The sequence below is a fragment of the Geotrypetes seraphini genome, chromosome 14 (genome assembly GCF_902459505.1).
Source record: "Geotrypetes seraphini chromosome 14, aGeoSer1.1, whole genome shotgun sequence".
Classification (NCBI taxonomy): domain Eukaryota; kingdom Metazoa; phylum Chordata; class Amphibia; order Gymnophiona; family Dermophiidae; genus Geotrypetes; species Geotrypetes seraphini.
Window position 1 is genome coordinate 25,335,835 of NC_047097.1, and position 24,706 is coordinate 25,360,540.

General features: G+C 41.4%; 1 protein-coding gene across 1 annotated transcript in view; it reads left to right on the top strand.

Moving 5' to 3' along the window:
• The window catches only part of ADAMTSL3 (ADAMTS like 3), a 366,454-nt gene that overhangs the window by 224,357 nt on the left and 117,391 nt on the right, over positions 1 to 24,706 (top strand). The window contains exon 7 of the mRNA XM_033920055.1: positions 8,083 to 8,209. Within this exon, the coding sequence (XP_033775946.1) occupies positions 8,083 to 8,209 (127 nt within the window). The remainder of the gene's footprint in view (positions 1 to 8,082; positions 8,210 to 24,706) is intronic.

Here is a 24,706-nt window from a genome sequence, read left to right on the forward strand (position 1 = left end):
TATCATGGACTGAAACTTCAGCGTAACTGCTCCTGCTTCAATCACTGGCCCCAAAAACCTGAGGGTGTATTCAATACAGTTTACTTCAAGTTTGAATAAATATAATTTTTAAACTTTTTATAAGACCTTTATGTAAACTGTAACTTTTTAATAGACTATAGATACATCTCTCTATTAGTTTGCAATAGAATTTGACAACTAAGTACTTATCTTAAACGTTGTCATTGTTAGTTCAGGAGTTGCCTGTAAGTTGCCAAAAATTGCCGACGTGGCCAGCGTTTCGTGGACTTATCACTCGGTCCACTGCTTCAGGGCCATAGGCAAAAACATGCAGGCATAGTTCCGTTGAAAGCTGCCAAAAGCTTACAAACAGCTAAACAGTTTAAAAATTATATTTATTCAAACTTGAAATAAACTGTATTGAATACACCCTCAGGATTTTGGGGCCAGTGATTGAAGCAGGAGCAGTTACGCTGAAGTTTCAGTCCATGATAGGACTTTGCGTAAGAATGTTGCAATTACCATATGCATTAACTTCAAAACGTTACCATAGTTAGTCAATGGGGCTCCATAGATAAGAACTGGGCTTGCTATGAGTAACATGTATTAAACCTTATGAACACACATTAATGCACATTACAAAATCTAATCCTTTCATTGTATTCCCTCAGGGGATAGGAAAATATCTACTGCTCTTCACTGTGATTTGCCTTCAGCTACCAATGAAAAGTCATGCTCTAAATTTAAATACAGGCAGTCCCCGGGTTACAGACGCCCGACTTAAGTACGACTCATACTTAAGAACACGGTTGTGACTTTGTTTGGTTCCACCGAGCAGTATTTCCAGTGGCATAGACTCGTACACTTTTCCTGCTGCAGATTCAGGAATGACGCATGGCCACATTACGAACAGGGTGTGGCTGTGCATGCTGTATCTTAGAGGGACCACTGGTAGGGACAGTTGACCCTTTTGTCAACTGGGATCAGAGGTAAGCAGCAAGAATCTTAAAATCTACAGCTTTAAAAACGTAACTCGTTCTCAACCCAGAGACTGACTGCAAATGAATATTGCATCTATGTCCTTCACCTATTTTTGAGAACACCAGTTGAAAACTGTGTTGACCAGAGTAATGTCTGAGTAGTAAAGGGGAGGGGGGGGGTGGCAGCAGGTGCTGTCTTGGTGGGGGCACCAGCAAATCTCCACTCCCTATGTCATACTTATGCCCTCCCTTTCTCTCCCCCCCCCCTCCCCGCCCGGTACCTTTTTTAAATCTTTGCCTGCACGAGGCCGCAGCTCACACTAGCCTGGCTCCCTCTAAAATCACTTCAGGGTCACAGGGCCAGGATGTGATGTCAAAGGGAAAACCAATGCCAGTGTGAGCAGCAAGCTGGGGAAGCACCTCCTACCCTCACTATACCACTGGTCTGAGGTTCCCTCCACCAGGAAGCTTTCAGATCTGCTCCAAGGAGCCAGACACCTGAGCTGGCTATTGTACCAGATCTTACTTGGTAGGAAGTTGCAGGGAATGTATTGATTGTTTGATGTGATCCTGTAATGCTAAAATGGTTAGCCTATTTGTCAAAAGTTTAGAATGTCATTGTAAGTTACATAAGTCAGAAACAGTGCTGGAATGAGGTATTTCAGCATTTCAGGCCATGCAGCGGGAACTACACCTTTTATCGCTAATCTCCCTTCCCCCACACCAATGTCAGAAACACCCTTTAAAGCAGGGTTGTCCAACCTGCGGCCCAGTGAAGTATTTTGTGCAGCCCCGGTCGAGGGCGATGCAGTGTTTTCCTCTGCTGTCCCCGGGTGTTTACCGTCGTGCTGGCTCCTTCCTCTGTCTTGCTGCAGCGTTTGCGTGTTTGTGCAGGCTGAGAAACAATTTTTTTCGGCCAATGCAGCCCAGCAAAGTCAAAAGGTTGGACATCCCTGCTTTAAAGTATGGTGTCTGCAGAACGCCTTGGTCTCACCAACTCTGTTCCTCTGTCAGCATCAGAGATGCTGCTTCTTGTTAACTTTCCTTAAATCCCTGCAACTGGGAAAATACTCATCCCCCGAGGTAACTTTCTGTTTTCTTTTCTTGCTAAAAGTGAAAGACAGGGGCAGGTAAGAGGCAGCCTTGAGAAGAACCAGAGCTTTGGCTAGAGTTCCCCTTCTGTGGCCTACTGCTTGCTCTTTTTTTTTTTTTCATTGAACTGCAGAGAAAATGATTTTCCTTTTCAAAGGAAGTTGGCCAGTTTTATGAGATTAGAAACTTGAATCTGCTAACTTCGGAAAGAATCGGATTCTATTTTGAACACTGATCAATTTGAAGGAACAATGAGCCACTTGGATCTTATAAAATATAAAGCTTGCTTTTGCCCATTTACCCCTCATTCAGTTACAGGCATCTAAAGTTAGGCACTGATTAAGCACATACCGGCCAATTTCCAAAGTGATTTAAGGGCTAGCTTCACAAAGCAAACCGATCGTGTACCGATCGGTTTGCTACTCCTTCGCAACCAGATTTCCCTCTGGCCCAATTCACTAACATCTCCTGCGATCCGCTTCGAAGCCGTGCATGCAAATGAGGAGAAACGCATGCAAAGTAGGCAGGGATGTGATTCACAACACAAACATTCTCGATCCGACTGGGCTGGCCGATCAACTGAAGAAGCGACTCCTGGGAACCAGTTGAAAATGTCTTTCCAACTCTGGAAGCCCTGCTCGCTGCTCTCTCTTGCCTGCTCACTGCATCGCCACCCTGGTTCTCTGCCCTGACTTCCCCAAAAATCGCATGCCTGCTTGCCGCATCACCATCCCGGTTCTCCTGCCCTGACTTCCCTGAAAATCTCCTGCCTGCTCACCGCATCGCCGCCCTGGTTCTCCTGCCCTGACTTCCCCGAAAATCTCCTGCCCTTCCTCGCCCTGCTCACAGGGCTAAAAACTAATTAAAAGTTTATAGTTTAAAAAAAAAAAAGATTGCAGTTCCAACAGGCATGCGTAGACCATCTACAGATGGTCTGCGCTTGCATGGGGATTGTAGAAAAGCGATCCATTCCTCCGATTGCCCCCGATCGGGCAGGTTGATGAATCTAGCCCTAAGTGGACAGGAGCCTTTCCTTCCTACTTAAAGCACTTCCTGCCATCTAAATGGGGATTAAGCCGTGCTTAGTTGGAGATTGCCACTGAATATCTCCACTGACCATTCAACCAAAAGATGGGCAGGGGCAGTGTGGGGGATGCAGTGGGGAGGAACCCAGGGTTATGCAGGTGCCAGCAGCCGCATAGCTAAGCAGTCTACTTGGAACCTTACATCATGGGCACTTGCTTTTTTTGCAGTCTGTACTTAGGGTTTCCTGGTGCCGTAGTTTGGCTGGAATAGGGGTGGAGATGTCTTGAGTATTTGTCTTTTATCTAATGCATCATGTTCTGATCATCTTACTCCCTTATCTCCAGTATCACTGGCTTCTGATTCAGTGTCGTATTAAATTTAAAATTCTTAGCGCAACGATCCTTCATATCTTTCATCTTATTTGTCTTTATTGTTCAACAAGAGCATTATGCTCTCTGAATGACCAGCGTCTTTATATTCCTTTTCCATGTTCAATTAATTATGAACTTACCAGGCAGAGAGCGCTTTTTTTTTTTTTTGGGAGGGGTGGTTATCTTTCACCATCTCTTTGGAATTCTCTTCCATCCTCAGTGCGTCTTGAACTGACATATTTAAGATTTAGAACTCTATTAAAAACACATCTTTTCTAACAGGCTTTTTCCATTCAGTTGGACGGATCCAATATGGCTAGAATTTAATAATACTATGGGCTCCTTTTACTAAGGTGCGCTAGCGGTTTTAGCACGCGCAACAATGCCCCATGTGCTAAATGCTTACGCCTCCACAGAGCTTGCGTTAGTATTTTTCGTTTAGCGCATGCTTTGCGCATGATAAAAACGCTAGTGCACCTTAGTAAATGGAGCCCTATATATAGCCTGGAAATTTTTATTTTTTTTTTCATTTTTAATAGTTTTTAATTTTATTTATAAAAAATTCTCTCTCTTCTTTTCCATTTTGGAACATAGTTATTTTTACTGCATGTTTTATACATTTTGTGAACTGTTCTGTTATTGCATAAGGAAAGGCGGTATTTTAAATAAAATAAACCATAGAGTACACACACATTTACACCTTCTTTGGAGCAGGAACAGAGCACATTTGTCATTGGCATCTGTGCAAGTTGAGGGTAAATACCCTCCCCCCCTCCCCCGCTTTGTTTTAAACCTTCTGTGCTGTTCTCAGTCCACTCTGACCTGGTTTCTGCCCTCTCCATGTCACTTAGACAGTATTTACTAGTTTCTAGTGACCTCTTCATAGCTATGGCCAAAGGCCAGCACTTGATCCTCATCCCCCTTGACCTGTTTTCTACTTTTGACGCTATTAATCATGCTCTACTTCTCGTTACTCTGTCCTTGCTGGTATTCTGGGACGCCATCCTATTTTAGTCCTCGTCTTATCTCTCCCATCGTTCCATTACTCTTCCTACACTGCAATCCTATTATTAAGTCAGCGTACTTCAAGGATCTGTTCTGAGTCCTTTTCTTTCCATGCTTTTGACCCCATAGTGTTCAGATCACCATCTTACTGCATTATTTTAATGGATGTGATAGTTTCACTCTTATGAGGTCTTGTATAATAGTAGGTCAACAATTTCATTTTGGAGTTCTTTCAGTACCCTGGGATGTATCGTTATGTAAACCGCTGAGAACCATTGTAAGATTTGTTGGGATATGAAATTTTAATAGACATAAATAGTGTAGGTGATTTATTGCTCTTTAGCTTGTCAATCTGGCTTAGCATATCTTCTAAGTTTACTGAGATTTGTATCAGTGGACTCGTTAGAGACATTGACCTATACCTCTGGGGGTTGGTTGCATGCTTTCTGAAGCTTCAATAAGAGTTACTGTCATAAAATGCATGATAAACCCTATGCTGGAATGCACATTTTCCAACAAAAAGCTGGCGGCATTGGAAAATAAAGAAAACTAATCTCTCTCAACCGCCCCAGATATTCAGAAAATATGATTTTTTTTTAAAAATAATTCTTTATTCATTTTGAAACTTAAAATAGTGCATACATTACAGAATAAATAGAAAAAATAGCACTTACAACTTTCAATAAAATATATAAATAATATTTTCACCCCCCTCTCTTATTTCAATATAATCAAGAAAACAATCCCATTATAATATCTCCCTCCCTCCCACCCCCCTTCCCTGGATTTGTAAATTCTAATCAGGAATAAAGGGAAACATCATTCAAGTAGTATTAATAAAGTTAGTCAATGGACCCCATACCTGTTTAAATCATTTATTACCTCCTTGCATAAATATCATTTTTTCATATCTATAAACTAAACATAATGAGTGCCACCAGAAAGTAAAATTCAAACGACCATTTGGATGGCTACCCCAGTCATAACAATCTGCTTTTATGTTTATCTATTGGTGGCTTAAGGGATAATAATGACTGACAGATTACCATTTCATATGATTTTAATAAAATGTTATCTTCCTAAAGGAGAAGTGTTCACAGTTGAACATTTTATATTATTTTGGGTTGTCAGTAGTATAATTCTGCTCTAAGGTAGGTAAATAGGTAGAGATCTAGCAGTTTGTTGGGTGCCATGGGTAGGGTTACCAGATTTTCCCGAAGGAAAATCTGGGCCCATGGCCATGCCTCCAGGCCCACCCAATTTCGCCCGTTTACAACTACTGCAAAATACAGCTGTTAAATTAATTTACCATGCAAAAAAAATGATCATGTCACTCCCCTTCTCTGTAAAGCACATTGGTTACCCATTACTCATTGTCTTACCTATAAAATACTCCTTCTAACCTTCAGAACAAAAAACTCCACCCAACCAGCCTTCATTGACAAAAATTTTGATCCTATATGCATCATCCAAGGCACTCCGATCCAACAACCAAAACCTACTTACCATTCCATTGCTACGTGAACTTTTCTACGACACTATTCGCAAATCCATTTTGTCGGTCACTGCACCATCTCTGTGGAACGCCCTCCCATTGGATCTCTGACTAGAAAGCTCTCTAGAAAATTTTAAACTAAACTCAAGGCTTTTCTTTTTAAAGATGTCTATACTCTCTTATCCCAGCTCTCTCAAATAATTCTCATACAACTCTCCGAAGTAATTTGGAAAATCAAAATGCTTCTTTTGAAGCGAGCCCTACCCTAATGTATTTCCCCTAATCCACTTGCCTCCCTTTATTTTTATTTTCATCTAGATGTATTTACAATCTTACCTTCCCTCATCTCATGTATGTCAGTTTGATTATGCCCCCGTACTTTTTAACTGTAGAGATGATATATCTTATTTTTATACAACAACACAAAAATTAGAATATATGTGGTTCTTAAAATCAATAAATGATTAATATAAACAAAACATAACATAACATCATACTTCTTAGCCGTGTAATCATGTGTTCTACGCGGTTTACAAAAGATTATAAACTAAAAACAATTTAAAGATGACAAAAAAAATTATTTGACCAAGTATGTTGAAAAGAGATAAGTTTTCAGTTGAGTTCTGAAATATTTATAAGAACAAGCTCCAAGTAACTAACTCCCTATTCTACGAAACCACGCTAGCGGTTTTAAGCGCAGAGAGCCAGAACTTTAATTGAGAATTCAATCTGCAGTGAAGATCCAGATGGCAATGAAATGGACGAACGTCATTGATCTAGTTTAGGGCCAAGCCACAGTAGTTTGGTTTTGGACTCATTCAGCTTCATTTGCACAGTAAGGGCCCAAGATTGAAGTTTCATTATGCTTGCTATTATATTTTCAGCGAGGTTTGTGAGATTTGAATCTATCTCAAGAAGGACCAAGATGTCATCTGCATATGTGTATAATGTTCCCAAGTAGTAAAACAGATTTTCTGCTGCTTATCCTAGGAATAAGAAGTGGATTTACCCAAGCCATCTCAATAATGGCCTATGGACTTCTCTTAGATTGACTAGATGTGCTGATCTAGGCCTCTAGCTTTAGGCTTCATTTATAGAAACAAGTGCTCCCATGTTAACTGTGAGCTGGTACTGTGTGTTACCTGGCATTTTAATGCAGGATCTTAAAACAAAATGTTGGGAATGCCCTCAATGGTGGCCCGTCAAATGTGCCCCGACGGAGGATACTATTTTGTCTTTTTTAGGGTTGCACTACACTTAAAAGGTTTACGTCATGATTAAGGAAACCCTTTACATAAGTGGATATCTGGAAGGCCCTGATTTGCTCAGACGCGGGCCCCGCCCCATCCCTCAGGCGCCTCAAGCCCCTCCAAAGGGACAGGGCCTGAAGAGTCTGAGCAAATCAGGGCTTCCAGATATCCACTTATGGCAGATTCAGTCATGGGGCGCAATTGACGTGCGCACAGTTGTCAGGGTGCATTTGTCGGAGCGCAATTGTGCGCGGATTTGTCAGTGTACCGCCCTCAATAGCTGCCACATTAATTTTTCAGTTACTGTGCACTAATTGACTTCATTAAGCCATTGTAACTGCAGAATCTTATGCTCTTTAGTAAAAGGGCCTCTCAAATCCTCCCCAGAGACCGTCTTTAAAGTCAACATTTTTTTTCACTGGCTAAATTTGCGCAGCCTGTCAATTTCCGCAGATAAATGTAGCAAGTCGACAAGATGAAATTTGCAGAGTCAGTTAGTTTACCATGCTAATTTCAGAATTTAGCCAGGTAAACGTATAGCAAATCATTCTGAGTGAGATTACTCCGACCAACTTAGAGATTACATTTTAAATTTTAAAGGAGACCAGGAAGGGACAATTGGATTTCCTAGTGATCTAGTATTTTATTTGAATCTGAGTCTCTGATAATTGCCCTACCTTCAAATCACAGAAACCAAAAAGGTGTGTTACGATATTTCTAGCTTCAAATGAAAAGCAAGATGAACCCTGACAGAATGAGGCCACCTCATTACATCACAAGGATAACTTAATAAATGAAATGGCAGAAATCTGAGCCTATGGACTATAGCACTGCCCTCCTGACTATGCTGTTGACTTTGGCAGGCAGTAGGCTGTGATCGACAACTTGGGAGCAGTGCCAAAGAAGACAACTGTGGTGTCTGTGCTGGAGATGGGTCAACATGCAGGCTTGTGAGAGGACAATCCAAATCGCACGTTTCACCAGAGAAAAGTAGGTAACAAATGATTTCTGCTTTAACTTACTTATGAGAGGCCGCTGCAAAGTTCTCAGCCCAACCAACCAAGTTTCATTGTTTATTAGTTTCTTGATATAACGTCTATCAAATATATCTAAACGGTTTACAATAAAATGCTTTATATAAATAAAAACGGTATTAAAAGAGAAATTTAAAAGATTTTCATAAACAGTGCTTAAATAACTAACATGAAACAAACGTGAAGCAAGAGGCTAAGGGGAGGGGGAATACATCGGAACATCGAGATAAAAAATTGGGAGAGGGAGAGAAAAGGGGCCGTCTTCATCGAGGGTTATACACTCAGTCCAGCGATTTAGCCACTTTTCTCGTTTCATATTTTTCCGACAGAAAAAATAAAAAAGTGGACAGTTACTGGATTAACCCCCTCTTTTACAAAGGTGCGCTAAGCTTTTTAGCGCTCGCTAAACGCGCTAAATGCTAACGCGTGCATGTTAGCCTATGGATGCGTTAGCGGTTAGCGCACACATTGATTTAGAGCGCCTTTGTAAAAGAGGGCCTAGGTGTATAACCCTCGGTGGATACTGCCCCAACTTTGTTGGACGAACTGAGAACTTTACAGCGGCCCTTCGTAAAGCATTCTTTCTCATCCTGTACTTTAATAACCGTCATGTAACCTTTTACTAAATGGCCACCGTATTACAAAATCTGTATTCGGTAATTATTAACGTTTTCATGAAGGATAGCATATGTTTATAAATATTTTTCATTTATTTTAAATAGGCGGAAGTTGAGTCAGTAGTCAGTTGTTTGCAATAAATTCCAAGTTGAGACATCTCTTCCATCTCTCGTTAAAAAGAAATACAATGAAAAATAGAAAAAATGCGGGGTGAAAATGTTAATAATCAAATTACAAACTTATTATTAATCAAAAAAATGGTGGTTAAACTGAGTCTATACTTCTTTACTCAATATAATAATATCTGTTGTCGCGTGGTGAGACCTCCAGAAAATAATACCCAACTCATTCTAGAGCAGACGGCACTGGTCTACTCAATGGATTTTTTCTCATAATCGTAGGTCGATCACCACCTCCAACCTTATAAAAACTTCTAATTATATTTAAAACAGTAAATGTCATAAATACATTGTAAACAGTATGAATATAGAACTTCATAAATATGGAACTTAGCTTCAGCTCAATCACAATCTCAACGGGGCCCAATTCGCCGTTGGCTTCCTCAGGAGATCGTGAAAAATAATTACAAATAAACTTGTTCCAACCACGTTTAACATCAGATAGCCATTCAACAGGGCACTCTTATCTAATCCATATCATTCAATTGCTCTACAGCATTGTCCTCCTTGGGACTCCTTCTCTAAAACTGTTTTAAATATAATTAGAAGTCTTTATTAGGTTGGAGGTGGTGATCGACCTATGATTATGAGAAAAAACCCATTGAGTTGACCAGTGCCGTCTGCTCTAGAATGAGTTGGGCATTATTTTCTGAGGTCTCACCACGCGACAACAGATATTAATATACTGAGTAAAGAAGTATGGGCTCAGTTTAACCACCATTTTTTGATTAATAATAAGTTTGTGATTTGATTATTAACATTTTCACCCCACATTTTTTCTATTTTTCATTTTTTGATTTTTGTAGTGGGGTTTTTTGTCTTTGATTTGGTTGTGTGACAAAAAAAAAAATACAATGACATATGTAACTTTTCAATGAGTGTTATGTAAACATTTCATTTTATTTGACATCTTTCTTGTCTTTGCAAACAGCTCAACATAGGGTACATTAAAAAAAAAACCCCAATACATAGTAAAAAAACAAACAGATAAGGCAAATACGTACAGTGCTTCCCCACAAATTTGCAGTCGGTGGTTCGCGGTCCTGGTCATTTGCGGTATTTTCTGACCGCGAATGACCGAGCAGGAGAGGGCAGCTGGAGAGCGCCTGCAAGTGAAGGAAATCACTCATCGTATTCTCCGACTGACTCTTCCTGTACTAAAGTCAGGCCTTATCAATCAGGAGCTGCGTGTCAAAGCAGCTCCTGATTGGTGAGGCCCGACTTTAGTACAGGAAGAGGCGGTCGGAGCATAGAGTGAGTGATTTCCTTCACTCGCCGGCGCACCGGCTGCCCTTTCCTGTCTCCCCTGCCTAAATACCGTATTCACGGTTTTTCAAAATTTGCGGGGATTCCTGGAATGTAACCCCTGTGAATTTCAGGGGAGTACTGTATTCTAATAAAAAATGACTGTCATGGAAAGGCTCTGAACATCCAAATCTATGGGTAGACGTGCCTTTCTTTCTCCTGCATTTTTCCCAAGCAGCGTTTCTAGATAAGTCCTAGCCAGTAGTATAGCGAGAGTTCGTGGCGGCCGGGGCAGTGGAGCCCCTCCCCTGCTCTCTTCTCCGGCCCCTGCCACCCGCACCTCCCTTCCCCGTACCTCTTTAATTTTGCTGGCGTGAGCAGCGTCGCAAACTTGCTGCCCGTGCCGTGTCTGCTTTCCGTCCGACGTTGCGTCATAGGAGACCCAGAAGTGACATCAGAGAGAGCTGACACCAGTGTGGGCAGTAAGTTCATGATGCTGCTCGAGCTGAGAAAATTAAGGAGGTACGGGGGAAGGGGAGGTGGCAGTGGGGGTCGGGAAGGAGAGGAGGACGGATGCCAGCACCTCTACCATGACGGCGCCTGGCGTGAACCACCCTCCTGGCCCTAGCCAGCTAAACTACTCTTCACAGCACCTACAAGCAACCGGTTCGTTCATAAAACTGTTTTTTAAGCATCTCTTTTATCATTACTAAGGAACAGATAGCTTCAGTAGATCCCTGTCCCTTTAAGGAAGCTGGGAGCAGTGCAAGAGAGCTTGCTTCCAGCTACAAATGGGTGTAATCCTCTAACAGGCTGGCTTGGGCAAATAAACAGTTTTAGTCTTAAGACTTTAATTAATAGCCTTACTCTGTCTCAAAATACAGTGTCATCTGCAGCAATTCTTTCGCAAACCAGTTTACAAATCTCTGTAGCAGTCTCAAGCACCAAACAGCTCACAAACACTCAACATTAAAACAAAGATAAAGTTAAAAAAAGAAGCTTTGCTGTCGGCCTAATGGCCCCCTTTACAGAGCTGCGGTTGTGATTCCTGGCGCGGCAACGGCAATGCAGCCCATAGGAATTGGAACAGATCAGCGGATTGTCACTAAACTTTTCAAGGAACACCGACTGGGCTGGCCGATCCAAAAGAAGCGACTGGTGGGGACCAGTCGCTCCCAACCTTTCCTGCTCTCTGCTGACTTCTCCTGCCCTTTTTGAGGCCGACTTCAGCCCCAACTCTCCTCGCCTGTCCTGCCCTTTTCAGCCTGATTTCAGCCCCGACTCTCCTCTCGCTGCCCCAGCTTGCAGCTCCGTAAGCATGCGCAGACCATTTAAAGATGATCTGCACATGCTTCAGGATCGCTCACTAGCGATTCGTGTGGTCGGTGGGGGGCGTTCCTCCAATCGCCCCCATTTGCCTGCTGAGCCTTGGTGAATTGGTCGGCCAGCCGTGGATTGGGCATGGAGAGGCAGGTTAGTGAATCTAGCCCTTAGCCGGCCACCCACTGAATATAGGCCTAGCTGGTTATGTCTCAGCCAGCCAACGATAGACCGAAAATTCAATGCCAGTTGATAGATACGGCGTGGACAATGAATTTCTGGTATCGCTGGTGATTTCTCGCAGTCTGAATATCAGGGGGGGGGGGGTGGATGTTTTAAATTCAATACTTTGAATCTGATGTCTGGACTCCACTTTAGCTCATAAGGAAAGAATTTGGAGTCTTTCTGTATTCTGGAAAAACAAATCACCAACACTTTATTTGTACTTTCATACCAGCTCCTGTTCACAGTTTTGCAATACATTATCAGCTTTATTGGGAGTTAAATGACATTAACTATCCCTTTTTTGGATATAAAGGGTTGCACTCCTTATGTGAACAGTCTGAGTGGAAGATGAACAAGATGTGATCACACTGTCAGTTCACTGTAAAAGCAAGAAGCCAAAAACACTTGCCCAACCTTAATAAACATAGTGTCTCGTTTAAATATACTGAGAAACAATTGAAAGACCCAATGTCATATGAATCAATGGGGAAGCAGGAATATTTTTTTCGTTTAATATTCAGCCTGTGGTAGTGAGTTTTTTATTTTTTTTTTATTTTTTTTTTAAATACTGACTACTGAAGGCAGAATTAGCCCAAGATATTCAATGCCTGGCTTTGTCGAGGCATCAGTATTGAATAGCTGAGGCTAATTTTGTCTGTGCTGGCCACTGGAACCGGAGCTGATGCAGGCCGCAGCTGATATTTGCAGGCAGAAGAAGTGGACAGAGATTTAAATGAAGGCATTCATAGTATAACTATGAACGGTGAATGTTGGTTGGCCATCCCTGTTGCGGGTATGGATTTAATTGGACATGTCTTCTTTTTAGAGGACTGTCCAGGCGTCCAGATTGCTTTTCAAAACCCTTGCGCTCGGGGCTGTTTTGTGATTCTATTCAACAAGCAAGTTCCCCACTTCTGTTACAGAACAGGGACGCAGGCCAAACCAGCCTTCTGTATGCACACTCTCCATTATCTCAGCTACAACCTTAAACTGTGAGCCCTCCAAAGACAGCAAATACCTACAATGCATGAATGTACACTGCTTTGATAGCCTTTGGCTTGCAGGTGGTATATAAGAAATTCAAAGAAATAGCCCCCGATTCCTCTAAACAGCAAGAAGTCTTCTGAAGCTCATACAAGACCAGGGAGGCATAAAAACATAGAAACATGAAGGCATATAAAGACCAAATGACCCATCTAGTCTGCCCATCCACAGTAACCATTATCTCTTTCTCTCTCCGAGAGATCCCATATGCCTATCCCAGGCCCTTTTGAATTCAGACACAGTCTCTGTCTCCACCACCTCTTAATTCAAGACTGTTCCACACATCTACCACCCTTCCTGTAATAAAGTATTTCCTTAGATTACTCTAGGGCCTGTCGCCTCTTAACTTCATTTTGTGCCCTCTCATTCCAGAGCTTCCTTTCAAATGAAAAAGACTCAACTCATGCACATTTATATTATGTAGATATTTCAACATCTCTATCATATCTCCCCTTTCCCGCCTTTCCTCCAAAGTATACAGATTGAGATCTAATCTAATCTAATCTAAACCTTAGGTTTGTATACCGCATCATCTCTACATTCGTAAAGCTCGACACGGTTAACAAGAGTTAGGGTAGAAAGGAACTCCAGTGGAGGGAAGAGGCAAAATGAAGAGAAAATTTAGATCTTTAAGTCTGTCTCCATATGTCTTATGACAAAGACCACTTACCATTTTAGTAGCCTTCTTCTGGACCAACTCCATGCTTTTTATATCTTTTTGAAAGTACGGCCTCCAGAATTGTACACAGTATTCCAAATGAGCTCTCACCAAAGTCTTATACAGAGGCATCAATATTTCCTTTTTCCTACAGGCCATACCTCTCCCTATGCACCTTAGCATAGCTCTGTATTGACCGAGACAGATCAGGCTCCCTCTTCTGTTGAAGCTCTCAGAAATGCCATGAGGTTGGAGTCTTGAGAGTTGAATAAAAAAATGCCCATGGGATTGAGTTAAGTAATGTTTGTTAGCAAGAATCAAGGTAGATTGGAGTTTTTAATGCATTGTCTCCCGTGGTTCTTGCTGTGTTGCTCAAGTGTATTTTTAGCCTCCGTTAAATAGAACTAAGAGGCTTTGGAGATCTCGCTGAATGTTTACGAATATTTCAGTTTGTGTTTCTGTGTGTGTCTTTTTCCTGCAGGCCATAACTTTGGAACATCTAGACCTAGCTCCACCAAACTTTGTATAGAGGGGAGTTCATGATAAAACATTAAACTGTTATACTTTGCAAAGTCTGTGAACAATTTGAGGAGGGGTAAGAGAAGAGCTGGCTTCTTTTCACAATAAATGCATGCGATGAATTGAAATGATTTAGAATTCATGCTTTCTGCCTGTTCCAGGCATTGACAGATATGTATATCTATTTGGAAGTTTTTTTTGGCTGGACATCTAATCACCCTCCAGAGATTCAAGACAAAGTTAGACAAGTTCCTGCTGAACCAGAACATACGCAGGTAAGGCTTGACCAGACATGGGCAACTCCAGTCCTCGAGGGCTGGAATCCAATCGGGTTTTCAGGATTTCCCCAATGAATATGCATGATATCTATTTGCATGCACTGCTTTCAATGCATATTCATTGGGGAAATCCTGAAAACCCGATTGGATTCTGGCCCTCGAGGACCAGAGTTGCCCATGTCTGGGCTAGACTTAGGGCACTGGTCTTTTACCTTAAGGGCCGCTACGGGAGATGACTGCTGGGCATGATGTACCACTAGTCTGACCCAGCAGCGGAAATTCTTATGTTCTTAATATCTTTTTACTATTGGATAAATCCTACTTTTTTGCTCATTATTTGCCCTCTAGAGGCCAAAAGGGTGAATCAACCTTATTGTTGCTCATTTTTTTCTAGAGTGGTGCAGAGCCAACTCCACCACTTCAAAGAGCTTTCTAAATTAGGAATAGACTGTTGCTAGCACACCCTGTGGTTTTTAAGATTAATCCCTGAAAAATAATATTCATGTGAATGGAATCTACATCCTTTTCTACATTTTTGCAGGCTGCATCATCTGGACATTGTTTGGTTTAATTGAGGAAGGTAATGGTTTGACTGTGGTTTCTCACAGTTTTGTACTTGAACCAGTATATTACTGGCAGCTTGGTTTGTGGAAAGTTATGCAGAATATTTACTGTCTAAATACTGCATATTGTTTAGGGTGATGACTAAAATAGCATTGGTCAGTGTAGGTGCATCTTATGGTCATCATCTACTGTCATATACTGTACTTCTCTCTTTCACTGATATGAATTCTGTGCCTTTGCGTAAGGTGTACTTTTGGAGTTCAAGCTAATTGCCACATAGTTTCTCTGGTGTGTGGTAATACATGGAATCCTCCACAGGAGTATGCCAAGGCTTCTAAACCACACAGCAGCATATTTCCTGTAACTTGACTATAATGCATAAGCTACATTTTCTTAGCAAGAAACAAATCACCTTTGGGTTTCATGTACAGAATGATGTAATTAGTAAATAACACCATTTATATTTTATTATTTTTTAAAAAAAACCAAGTCCGGGTACATTTTGGGGCCAGAAAAATATTTTTGTCTGTATCTTCCTCATGTTGTTGTCATAGGTACAGGTTAAGGGCCAGTTCTGTTTTTTTCTGCTTTTATTGTCTCCCTTTTCTTAACTCTCTTGCCAGGGTTTCCTGTCCATTTGTCATTTTTCTCTTTGCTCCTGTCTCCTTCGCTTCCGCCACTACGTCCATCTCCAGTCTTGATCTTTTCCTTTCAGCTTTTTCCATTTAAGTTTCTTCCTGTCTGTCCAGATTTCATTCATTATAAACTCCAGTGTTCAATTTCCCTCTTTTTACTGCATCTACCTACAGTTTTCTATCTCTTTTCCTCACCTCAGCCGCCTATTCCCCTTATCCCCTAGTCATTTCTGCTAATTTCCTTCCCTCTTCAATCTAGCACCTTCTCTCTCTCTCTCTCTCCCCCCCTTTCTTTCAGCACCTCCTCTCTTTTGTCCAAAAACTCCCTTCTCTCTCCCCTTTCATGCAGCCTCTCTCTTCCCCATTCCAACCAGCATCTCCTTTCCTTACATCCACTGTCTCCTTTCTTTCTCTCCTTCTTTCCCTTCAATATCTCTTTAGTCAGTATATCCAATATCTCTTTAATCAATATATCAGTACAGAAAGCTCTACCGGGTGAAACTGAAAGAAGTCAAGAGAGAGATACGTCTGGCGAAAACACAAGTGGAAGAGCAAATGGCTAGGAATGTAAAAAAGGGAGACAAAACTTTTTTCAGATATATTAGTGAAAGGAAGAAGAAGAAAAATGGAATTGCGAGACTAAAAGATATGTATCGATATATGGAGAGTGATGAGGAAAAAGCAAACGTTAAACAAATACTTCTGTTCTGTGTTCACGGAAGAAGATTCATAGAAGGAAAGTGTTTATGAACAACTTAAAAAATTGAAGGTGGACAAAGCGATGGGACCGGACGGGATCCATCCCAGGATATTGAGGGAGCTCAGAGAGGTTCTGACAGGTCCTATTAAAGATTTGTTCAACAAATCTTTGGAGACGGGAGTGGTTACTGGGGACTGGAGAAGAACAAATGTGGTTCCTATTCACAAAAGTGGTCGCAGAGATGAAGCGGGAAACTACAGACTAGTAAGCTTTACTTCAGTTATTGGAAAAATAATGGAAACCTTGCTGAAAGAAAGGATAGTGACATTCCTAGAATCTAATGGGTTACCGTATCCGAGGCAACATGGTTTTACAAAAGGTAAATTGTGCCAGACAAATCTGATTGAATTCTTTGATTGGGTGACTGGAGAATTGGATCAAGGGCATATGCTAGACGTAATTTACTTTCAGCAAAGCCTTTGACATGTTTCCTCATAGAAGGCTCTTGAACAAACCTGACGGGCTGAAGTTAGGACCCAAAGTAGTGAACTGGAATAGAAACTAATAATAATAATATATATTAGTTTATATACCGCAGGACCGTGAAGTTCTATGCGGTTTACAATTATTAAAAAGATGATATAGTTGAGTAGAGTTAACAAAGTTAAGGGTTAGTGATAGCAGTTCTAGAGATCAGTTGTTGTGGACTAAGATTGTATAAGTCAGTTGCCTAGATACTTCAAGAACAGATATGTGTTTAGGTGTTTCCTGTATTCCCCATAAGTAGTATGCTTAAGCAGTTGCTCCTTGATGTGAGAAAAGATGTTGATGATGACTTTTTTGAATTGACATCCTCTAATCGGTGGGGAGGCAAAATTCAGATGTGAGCTTCTCTTATGTCTGTTGGTTGTTAAAGAGAAAAGGTCAGTTATATATTTAGGAGCTAAACCGTATAGTACCTTAAAGCAAAAACATGCAAACTTGAACTTCACACGTGCCTCCATTGGCAGCCAGTGTAGAAGTCGGTAGGAAGATGTTACATGATCGAACTTCTTCAACCCACAAAATAGCCTGACCGCCACATTTTGTACCAGTTGCAATCACCGCATAGTCTTCTGGGAAATTGCCAAATACGCGATGTTACAGTAGTCAAGTTGACGGACAGACGCCAGAGGATGGCGGTTAATGGAATTTGCTCAGAGGAGGGAAAAGTGCGTAGTGGAGTCCCTCAGGGATTGGTGCTGGGGATGATCCTGTTCAATATGTTTGTGAGCGACATTGCCGAAGGGTTAGAAGGAAAAGTTTGCCTTTTTGCGGTTGATACTGAGATTTGTAACAGAGTAGACACTGAGGAGGGAGTGGAAAACATGAAAAACGATCTGCAAAAGTTAGAAGAATGGTCTAATATCTGGCAACTAAAATTCAATGACCTGCAATATACAATGCTTATGCAAGCTAGATTTCAAACGGGGGACGTCACTCACTTTCTTTTAAAACAGGAACAAAGGTTCATCTTCAAGTGGCGAACTTTGCAGCCAGAAGGACTAAACTCAGAGATCGGATGGTTTAGTTTATAGACATTCCCTTTCATAAGGAAGTTGAAGGAGAAATGGGGTGTGCGGTGGATGGGTATCAGGTTTCAGTCCCGGGGGAGGCTGGGTAATTCCCTGAGGTTAAATCGGCTGTTTTTCCTGCAGCCACTCAATTCCTTCTTCCGGCGCTGCCGGGTGGTTGTGCTCTTCCAGATCAGAAAGCCAAGAGTCAGGCAATAGAAAATATAATGTAATCTTTATATGTATTTCAGCTGTCATACAGTTTGGGAGTAGTTTAAATAGGAATCTGAGTGTACGGAATGTGCCTGCCCCACTGTTGATTTTTTTTCACTTGTAGAGCCCCCTCCTGAGGAAGCTGTTTTATGTGGGCGAAACTCAAGTCGTAGGGGCCGGCTCAGAGGGTATAACATGCAGTAAATCACATTTACCAGCCCAGGTTACAACCATCAGTCTGCCTTCAGCATGTTCAACAACAGAAGATAAGTGCTAGTTTGCAATATCTGGTCTAGTACCATTTGAATACCAAGTTTAGATTTGTAGTCTGCTGAGGCGATGGGACGCAATGATGGTCTCGAGTATACCCGTGCTAGTGAACTTTTAGTTTCACAATATACACAGGGTAGTGGGTCACACCATTCACAAAGTTAAGAAGCTGGGAGGCAAGAGACTGATATTAACGGACTGGGCGAGGGACCTTGGGGTGATAGAGTCTGAAGATCTAAAGGTGAAGAAACAGTGTGAGAAGGCGGTGGCTGTTGCCAGAAGGATGCTAGGCTGTATAGAGAGAGACGCAACCAGTAGAAGAAAGGTGTTGATACCCCTGTACAGGTTGTTGGTGAGGCCCCACTTGGAGTATTGTGTTCAATTTTGGAGACCGTATCTGGCAAAAGACATAAAAAGACTTGAACCAACACTTACGCCAACATTTATACCTATAGGACCCCTGAGGAAGACGTGTTCGTCGAAACACGGACCATGTTGGGTCCAACCTATGCACATGTGGATTGTTAATTTTGAATTGAACAAATAAATGCCTGCATCAAGAACATCTTCTCCACAGTTCCTTTTGTTTTTGATTCTCCTTGTCTCTGTGGAGGAAGTGGGTTTCCTTTTCTTGTCGCTTGACTTCTCCTTTATAAGGGGCCCTTTTACTAAAGCTTAGTCTGCTCTATCAGAATTAGCCAAATTACAAGACTGGGAGACGGGCAAATGAAATTTAATGTAACAGCATGTGCTAATTCTGTGGTAGATACATTGAACAGTCTCCCAGAAGAGGTGGTGGAAACAGAGACTGTGTCTGAATTCAAAAGGGCCTGGGATAGGCACATGGGATCTCTCGGAGAGAGAAAGCGAAAATGGTTACTGCCGAAGTTAAAAAGGTACAAGGAAACGGAATGGATGCCACAGGGGGAAGAATGGAGCAAGATTGTGCCCGAGGTGGACCGCCACCTTCCCTCCCCCCCCTACTTACTAGGCCACTGTCTGTCAGTACTCGGGTGTATACCATTCAGTCCAGATGATTTGCTACTCTTTTAGTTTGTGAGTTTGTCCTATTTTATCTTCTAGGTTCATAGCAATACTTTGGTCATAATATATATTGTCCCAAATTGCCTGCTAGAGTGGCAGGTGGAGCTCTGGCCACTTTGTTGGACAGGCTGGATGGACATAAGAACATAAGACTAGCCTTACTTGGTCAGACCAATGGTCCATCTAGCTAAGTAGCCTGTCCTCACAGTGGCCAATCCAGGTCACTAGTACCTGGTAATATCCCAAAAAGTAGCAACATTCCATGCTACCGAGCCAGGATAAGCAGTGGCTTCCCACAAGTCTTTCTCAATAACGGATTATGGACTTTTCCTCCAGGAACTTGTCCAAACCTTTCTTAAAACTAGCTACACTATCCGCTCTTACCACAGCCTCTGGCAACATGTTCCAGAGCTTAACTATTCTCTGAGTGAAAAAAAATTTCTTCCTGTTGGTTTTAAGAGTATTTCCCTGTAACTTCATTGAGTGTCCCCTATCTTTGTAATTTTTAAAGGAGTGAAAAATCGATCCACCACCATCTTGTACCGTGTTATTAGCTGTTACTTTGTCTTACTCTTAATTTTCCTTTTTCCTTCAATCTAAGGTGAGAATGCGGGTCGAAATAGGGCCTAGTTAGGTCTGAAAATAAGTGAAAGTAGCCTGCGAAAGGTAAAGCTGAAGGGAAAATGAGGTTAACTAATCTGGTTATAGTGCAAAAGAATTGCAAATAATGATAGAACAGAACAGACACCTGTACAGTTTAGAGTCAGTCATTTGTTTGTTAGCGTTTGGGCGAAGCAAAGGAAAGAGATGTCATCAGGGATATAGCCTGCCTCAGCAAGTCCTGTTGCATCCTGTCCCACCCCATCACAACAGAGTCTGGTGTGTAATTGCAGCGAGAAACAGGACTAAAGCAACTGAGAACTTACCGATGGCTTGCTGGAAGTTAGCATGTGGACACCACGTAACAGTGCCTCGTATTGTGAGTGAACAAGCCCATGACCCCTCTGTGTGTTCAACCTTTTCCCCAGAGCATTTTGCCTCTCATTTTTCCCAAACCATTTGCCTGCTCATCCTAGTCTCATTAAGCAGGAAGGAGTGGTGGAATGGTTAGAGCAACAGCCTCAGCACCCTGAGGTTGTGGGTTCAAATCCCATGCTGCTCCTTGTGACCCTGGGCAAGTCACTCAATCCTCCAGTGCCCCAAGTACATTAAATAGATTGTGAGCCCTCTGGGACAGATAGGGGGGGAAATGCTCGAGTACCTTAGATAACTTTGATAGGCAGTATATAAAATAATAATAATAAAATAAAATAATATAACCTAAAATATAACCTAATATAACCTAAAATAAAATAAGAATAATAAAAAATAAGAAAGTACTTAGCATCATCACTGTATGCTCTCGCTGGTTCTTCCTGTGGTGCAAGGGTAGGTTGACCAGGCTACCCATGCCATAAGGGAGACTTTTTGGCCAGTCCTGGTTTTAAAATTTACATCCCCAAAGCAGTGTGTCAATGATTCTATCCATTGAAATCAGTGCTGCAGGTCACGTAATGCATCAGGATGAGGTGGGCAGAAAAGTAGGAAAGGCCAAAAAGTGTCCCTTATGAAATGAGTGTGAGCCTGGAATTGGGGGGGGGGGGGGCAGAGTGGTGATGGTACTCCCCACCAAGATGTCTCCCAGGGCATTCTACCCTGTCCCCCCTATACTAAACCCCCGTTAGCAGGTCCATGTAACATGTGTTGGCTGATAAACAAATTTCAAATTTATGTACATAGATGTAGTCATAAATTAAAATGGTCAATATTTCCACAAGTTGAACTGATACTTATGCAGTTAACTCAACAGTATTAGTCTACATTCAGATATACAAAGCCTTTAGTTCATAATCTCTTGAACCTTTAAACTCTGACTGCCAACACTGTAGCTGTAAGCATCTCCAAATTTCTCACTTTACTTAATAGGTGGGCATGGCTGTGTGCCTAAATCTCTCCTCTCCTTTCCAATCCACCCTCACTCAGTCCCCTAGATCAGTGGTTCCCAACCCTGTCCTGGAGAACCACCAGCTAGTCAGATTTTCAGGAGAGCCCTAATGAATATGCATGGGACAGATTTGCATGCCTGCCACCTCTATGATATGCAAATGTTTCTTATGCATATTCATTAGGGTTATCCCAAAAACCTGACTGGCTGGTGGTCCTCCACTGCCCTAGATCTCATCCATCCAGTGAAGCTCTCAGGGGTAGGTGGCTGCTGGTCTTCCAGGCCTGCTCCTGATGTATTCTCCTGGTTGTTCTCCTAGAGCTCCGAGAACTGCTGTCCTCCCAAGATCTTTCCTCCTCTGCTCATCCTTCAACCATCCCAAGGCACGCATGATTCCTTTGGTGGTTACCTGATACGATTTCTCCTGGGGTTTAAACATAAGTCCAAAGTGAAAGTTCCATCTGTACTTGACTTGTTCTTCCTGAAGCTTCAGTCATTTCTTTAAGATCCCTTCATCTCTTAAGGGTGATTGGAGACAGGTCAGGAAATATCTCTAAGGAGTATGTGTTCAACATTAGTGTATCCTGCTTGCGAGCAGTTCGATATAATGTCTAATGTTATAGTGGTCCAGAAGAAACAACTGGATGTTCCAGAAGGTGTTCCAACTGGATAGTGGTCCAAAAGAAACAACTGGATGTTCTGCTATTTCAATAACAGTAAAAAATAAACATGTGTATTAAAATGCACTGAATTTAGGGCATCACATAGGAGTTCATAGGCTATGAGCTGCCCGCTGAGGTCTTTTTATATTGTAAATTACAACTATCTTTTTAATCAAACTCTTAAAGCTTCTTAATGTAACACTAGGTCTTGAATTATTGTATCTAAATCAACAAAGTTGTCTTTAAGATGACTGAGAGTCAGCAGTACTGGATGTCAGGTTGGGTATTTTTTTTAGTAATTCTTTATTCATGAGAAAACATTTAGCCTGCTCGTTGCTTCCTTACATGCGATAGAGAGAATATCTCTGGATGATAGGGAATCCGACTGAGTGAAGACATAGTCACATAGTATCACCAACCTGAGAATAATTCCTGCAGGTCCTGTATGACTTTTCATCGATGAAGGCGAAATTAGACTTTTGGTGACAAGCTGGATTCTGACATCTGAAATTTGTACTCTTGTCACCTGGTCAAACAGAGAGGTTTCGTTGCTCGATGCTGCATTAGGAAACGTAATGGAAGGAAATGGGAAACTGTGGATCTTGATTGCTCTCTGATGGACATGAGGCTGTAGGAAAGGGATCCCCTCCTGGTTCTTATGTGAAAAGGAAACAGGACTGAATGTGACAGGCAAGATGAGACAATAGTTTTTCCTGTGCTTTGCATTTGCAGTTCATTGTAGGATGTGGCTACACCCAAACTAATGAGGAAAGACAGGAGATAAGAGCAAAGAATGGAGCTCTTCTTCCAGTGCGTCACTCGGTGGTCGGAGAACAAATGGAAACGTGTGAAGGATTACAGAAAACCGTACTGCTAATTGAAACAGGCACTAGCTCTGAGATGTAGACGCTCTTCATGCCTTTCTTTTGTGACATTAAGAAGAGTGATAATCGTATATAAATGCGGCAGTGTATAAACCTCAAAATTATGCTTCAAGTGCTATTTATTGCAGATTTCTCAGAAATGCCACCAGCCAGCCAATCACTAGTTTAATGGCTGTATAATAAACATTTTTGTGACATACACATCGTCATCAAATTTGCTTTTTTTGGTTGTTTTGAAAATTGCTTAGTGTTCAATGTGCTTGATAAAAATGTTGAAATCAAAAAGATATAAATGTTTAAAATAATTTAGCGTTGCCGCCGTTTCACGATTGACATGTTCCGTTATTTTTCAAGCTGTGTCGGGAAGGGTGTAGCATGCCTCAACACAATTCTATTGCATCATGCCAGACTTTCTGCTCCAGAGTCTGGCATGTGGTCACATAGAGTGTCCAAACTAGATGCAGTATTAGGGCCAGCGCTTTCATTAGGCAAACTAGGCAATCTCCTAGAATACTGACATTTTGGGCATGGTTGAAGGGCAGCGGGAAAGCTTTTTAAATTTACCAGTGGTTCAGCTCCTGCAGCTGGAGGAGAAAGGGTGCTTAAGAATGTGTTTTCCTCTGAGGTGTAGAGCCAATAGAGCTAGCTCAGCTCTCAAGACTAGAGGAGAAAGTGCCGGGCTATTTTAACCAGCTTTTCTTTAATCTTATTGTTCTGTAATTTTACTTATTTTAATTTGTATTAAGTTTGTCTATTGTTGTCTATTATGTTTTATTATGTATGTAACATAGTAGATGATGGCAGATAAAGACCCGAATGGTCCATCCAGTCTGTCCAACCTGATTCATTTTAAATTTTTTTCTTCTTAGCTATTTCTGGGCAAGAATCTAAAGCTCTTCCCGGTACCGTTCTTAGGTTTCAACTACTGAACTACGTCAAAGCTTACTCCAGTCCATCTACACCCTCCCAGCCAATGAAGCCCTCCCCAGCCCATCCTCCCCCAAATACAGACACAGACCGTGCAAGTCTGCCCAGTACTGGCCTTAGTTCTTCAATATTTACTATTCTTTTCTGATTCTAGATCATCTGTGTTCATCCCATGCTTTTTTTTTTTTTATTGAGTATTTTGAAAAATACAGAGAGCAATTCAAATACATAAAAAATAATATAACATTTTGTATATATAGGGTCTATAAATATAGAATAAACTATAAAGGATCATAGTATTAAGAAAAGCTCAGAGTAATGGAGTTATTTGTGAAGACTGTATGAGAAAAAGATGAGATAGAACAGAATAAAAGTTAAGGAAAAAGGAAAGAAAGAGGAAAAGTGAAGAAAAGGAAAGGGAGACAGGAGTGTCTACAAGTCAGAGCGTACATATGAATCTAAGAATGACCAGGGTGATTTTTTGCTTTTCAAATTCTTAGAGATTCAGTGTGTAATTTTATTCTCATATGCATATGATTCAAATCTATGATACATACATAAAGAGTTCCACCAAAACGTATAATCTAATAACGAAGATGATTTCCAATTTTTCAGAATGTGCATGAGGGCAATTACCAACATGGTATCAATGAGTTTAGGAGGACAATTTGATTGCGCAAAGCAGGGATGTTGAGATCGAAGGATTATAATGTCCATAGAAATCGCTTCTGAGCAGTTAGTGATAGATTGTATGGTGTTCCAAATTTGGGTCCAAAAAGAGCGGACCAAAGTACAATGAAAAAACATGTGATCAAGAGTTCCCTCCTCTTTCAAACAATTCCAGCAAACAGAGTCTTGTTTTAATTTGGCTTTCCACATGCGAAATGGGGTCCATATTGCGTTCCACATAATAAAGAACATTGATTGTGAA